We start from the raw sequence: 3704 nt of genomic DNA on the forward strand, positions 1-3704 counted from the left end.
TGTTATAAATGTTATTTGGTAACTCATTGTATTATAATTTAGTTTTGAGTCTTCGACATTTGAAAAATAATGTTACAAAATTGTATCAAATTTTGATAGAAAGTAGTAATCCTGAGGCTAAAACTCATATCACTTTTTGTTATAATTTTGATATGATTATAACAAAATAGGTAATTTTGATAAAACCAGTGTACTTTTTGTTACAATTTTAGTTATTTTAACATCATCCTGTATCTAATTTATAACATACTAAGTTAGAGAAAAATATTATAACATAATAACACAAGATGATATAAACTTGATATAATTTTGTAGTCGGGTGTGCTTTAAATTGCAGATAATAGAGATTTGATTGGCAATCTGTCTAGAGCTGCGAAGTTCGTCCAATTGATGAACCTGGGTGATGAAACGTTGGATTTAGAACAGCAAATGAATCGGATACTTTGGAGGAATCGCACAAACTTGGGCGTATTTTTGGAATACGGATGCCCAATGAGCGGACAACTGTTGGTTGAGGTAGTATATTTGGTAATTTTAGTTTGCTATTTGACTGATAAGAAGCTTTATGCCAAAGTGTGCTAGCAGGCGATGTTTCACTTCGACTACTTTCTGGGTGATGCTGGATAGGTACGTTAATAACTCAGTTTTACTGGATATGGATGATATTGATCTGTACGTGGATGCTGAGGTGAAGATCCTCACCAAACAGAATGACGACGAGCTTAGGCTGTATGATGTTTATAACAACGGATTATCGCTCGGAGGAAAGCTGAAGGTATTGCACGATCGTGAGGTTTTCGAACATCAGAATGGAAAAGTTAATTTTGGGGAGAGTAAGTTAGGGGTCAAGCTGAAATACCAGAATCGAGAGAATTTGTCGGATATTACGATGAGAGTTGCAATAGTATCACAGTTGTTTCCACTTTCTAATGATGCAGTCAACCATATTCTAGAATTTTTTGAATCTTACAAACAACCAGAAGAGGATGTTGCTGCTCGTATGGGTTACATGCTTGTTAAAGCAATTGAAGGAAATTTGAATTTTAGGTGAGACTTCAATTTACCATGTGTAGTTTCCCGAGCAAAGGCGGATATCCAAATGATAACAAGTTCTGTTACCTGGTTATCATTCGTTTGATAATTGAGTTTGTTATCATTTAGGTTGAATTAAGAGCCAACATAACAAAAATGATAACTCAAATTTACTCCACCAATACCAAAATGATAAGAAATTGTGTTATCATTGAGTTCAAGTTGATAACTAATTGTGTTATACACTATTCTATTCAATATTACATTTAGTTATCAACACGAAAAAATACAGCTGATTGATAACAGGTTTTATTATCATTTAGTTATCATTCAGGCCTATTTTATCGACCAAAATAGTAAAAATCTACTTTACCGACATAGGTAGCAACTGAAAAAAGTTTCTTATAATTATAACCTATGTTTTCAACTATTGCGCCCACTGGGTCTCGAACCCTGATCGAGTGATTACCGGTCGCAGCCGATAGCCCCTATACCAACGGGACTCAGTGAGAAGGAGAGTAGTTGAAGGCTACGCTTTCGAACTGCATTGAAGATGGAAAGCGGAATCTATTTTTAGATTCGAATTCCACCAGACCCTCAGTTTTGGGAAAACTTTGAAATGTGCGTTTGGAAACTGATAACATATTTTGTTATCATATAGTATTTTTATGTTATCGCGACAGACCAAAATTATTGATAACTAAAATTGTTATCATTTGATTATCATAAATTGGAAAAGATGATAACAAAAATAACAAAATGATAATACCGATAACATAGTTTGTTATCAAAGTGATATCACTTAGTTATCCGCCTTTGCTCGGGTTACCTGTTACTCTATGTAAACAGTAAACCTAGAATCCTACATAATGATGATAATGTCAAATACTCTATCAATATTTCAGAATCGAATGGGAACACTACAACCTAAAACCTGGAAATGAATCATACAAAAGAAATTCTGATGCTGTACGTGATCAACAAGCGCATTTATCTATTTTTGAGGTGGCAAATCTGAATATGGATGATCTAACCTGCTTGCAGAATTTCATGGCTTATAGGTAGATTATAGATCAATTCAATCTTTATTCTTTAGTTCAATACTCAATCTAAATTTCAGATCGATGTTTATTTTCCGTACACCAGTAAGTAACAGCCTCACGAATAACATCTTCACTCAACCATTTGCCATGGAAACATGGTTTACCGTTGCACTAACCATTCTGATTGGAGCTGTAGCCGTGAAGATCAACTTCATGACTGAAGAACACCTGGAGCAGGACGTTAGAGAATTCCACGAACATTTCTCATTGTATACCATGTGCATGGAATCGTTGGCAAACTTCTGCCAGGAAGGATGTGAATTTATCAATCGAAGCTCACCGGGTCGGTTGTCTCAGATGATGCTCTTCGCCTGTTCGATTGTGGTGTTCAACTACTACAGTTCGGGCTTTTTCTCCATTCTGATGCAAGGTCCACAAATGTCCAACATAAGGACGTTGAATCGACTGGCCGATAGCCAACTGACCGTTGGCATTGATGGCACTGTCGAGGCAGAGGAATTCTTCAGGGTTAGTACTGTTGCGCGCGATTTACCTACTACACAACTAACATACCAAAAACCTACCTACAGGCCTCCAAACATTCTGACGTTCACTATCTTATGGAGAAGAAAGATTTGACCGATAACTTCCATGTGGAACCTGCCCATGGAATTCAGCAAGTACGCGCTGGAACTTATGCATATCATTGCGATAGAATGATTGCCTACAACGTCATTCGTAACTCGTACGACTTTAGCGAGATGTGCGACCTCAACGAGATCGAGGTGATGCCTCCTCAGTGGGTGGGTCTTCTCATTCGAAAAGATTCTCCGTTCCGTGAGCTGTTTAACATCAAGTAAGTACGATCCCACTTGCTAAGCATAACAGCTGCCATCAATCTAACACTCCATTCCAGACTAGCACGGCTTCGTGAAGTGGGGGCTTTCAACCGTTTTGTCGAATTGTGGATTACCAAGAAACCGGACTGTCTGGTGGCGAGTGTGGTTTCCAGCGTCAGCATGGAGGGAGCTTTTCCAATATTTTTGCTACTGATTGCCGGCACGGTCGCTGCATTCTTTGCATTCGCGCTGGAGAGTGGGCTATTCCGTGCTATCGGACGTCGCATTGGGTCGAGTGATTCTCTAGCTTGAAGAGGTTGGAATTAAGTTAATAGGACGCAGTCAGTGAAGTACTAGATTGAAAGTAGTGAGCTGGGGTTTTGTGTGGTGAGATGATCAATTCTTCATTTCTGCAATGAAATGATGCAAACATCGTGGGTATTATGATTTCTTGCTTAATTTGATGCAGTTTGAGCAAAAGTTTGGATAACTGTGTTGTTGAAGTTGCAAGAAATAAACAATACAACATTCTAGGAATTAAGGAGGTATCTTAAGGAGTTTTTCAGGTGCTTTCCTAGGAGATTTCGTCCAAGAATCGCTCCGGAAAATTTTCACGAATTTCTTTCAAAGTTATAATAAAGAGTTTTTAAAGAAGGGATTCCTGGTGTTTCTTTAGAAATTCCTTTAGAGATTCCTTCTAGAATTCTTTCAGGCATTTTTGTGCAATTTGTGGATAAACTTCTAAGGAAAATCTCTGGATAAACATCTGAAACAATTCCAACATAAATCT

At 37.6% G+C, this 3704-nt stretch overlaps 1 protein-coding gene across 1 annotated transcript; it reads left to right on the forward strand.

The window, feature by feature from the left end:
• Nucleotides 1-598: 598 nt before the first annotated feature.
• LOC115258786 (ionotropic receptor 75a-like) lies at nt 599-3246 on the forward strand. Its single transcript, XM_062847889.1, has 5 exons — nt 599-1047; nt 1938-2093; nt 2129-2603; nt 2666-2931; nt 2992-3246. The coding sequence occupies exons 1-5, from the start codon at nt 617-619 to the stop codon at nt 3224-3226; spliced, it is 1563 nt and encodes a 520-aa protein (XP_062703873.1). The 5' UTR covers nt 599-616; the 3' UTR covers nt 3227-3246.
• The last annotated feature ends 458 nt before the right edge of the window (nt 3247-3704 follow it).

This window comes from Aedes albopictus, chromosome 2 (assembly GCF_035046485.1).
Source record: "Aedes albopictus strain Foshan chromosome 2, AalbF5, whole genome shotgun sequence".
NCBI classification, from domain to species: Eukaryota; Metazoa; Arthropoda; class Insecta; order Diptera; family Culicidae; genus Aedes; species Aedes albopictus.

What these genes read in the sequence shown, in the direction of transcription:
- LOC115258786 (XM_062847889.1), top strand. Translation starts at nt 617, where the DNA reads ATGCTGGATAGGTACGTTAATAACTCAGTTTTACTGGATATGGATGAT. An exon ending in AGGCAGAGGAATTCTTCAGG is followed by an intron (nt 2,604 to 2,665) that starts GTTAGTACTGTT and finishes ACCTACCTACAG; the next exon opens with GCCTCCAAACATTCTGACGT. An exon ending in CGTGAGCTGTTTAACATCAA is followed by an intron (nt 2,932 to 2,991) that starts GTAAGTACGATC and finishes ACTCCATTCCAG; the next exon opens with ACTAGCACGGCTTCGTGAAG.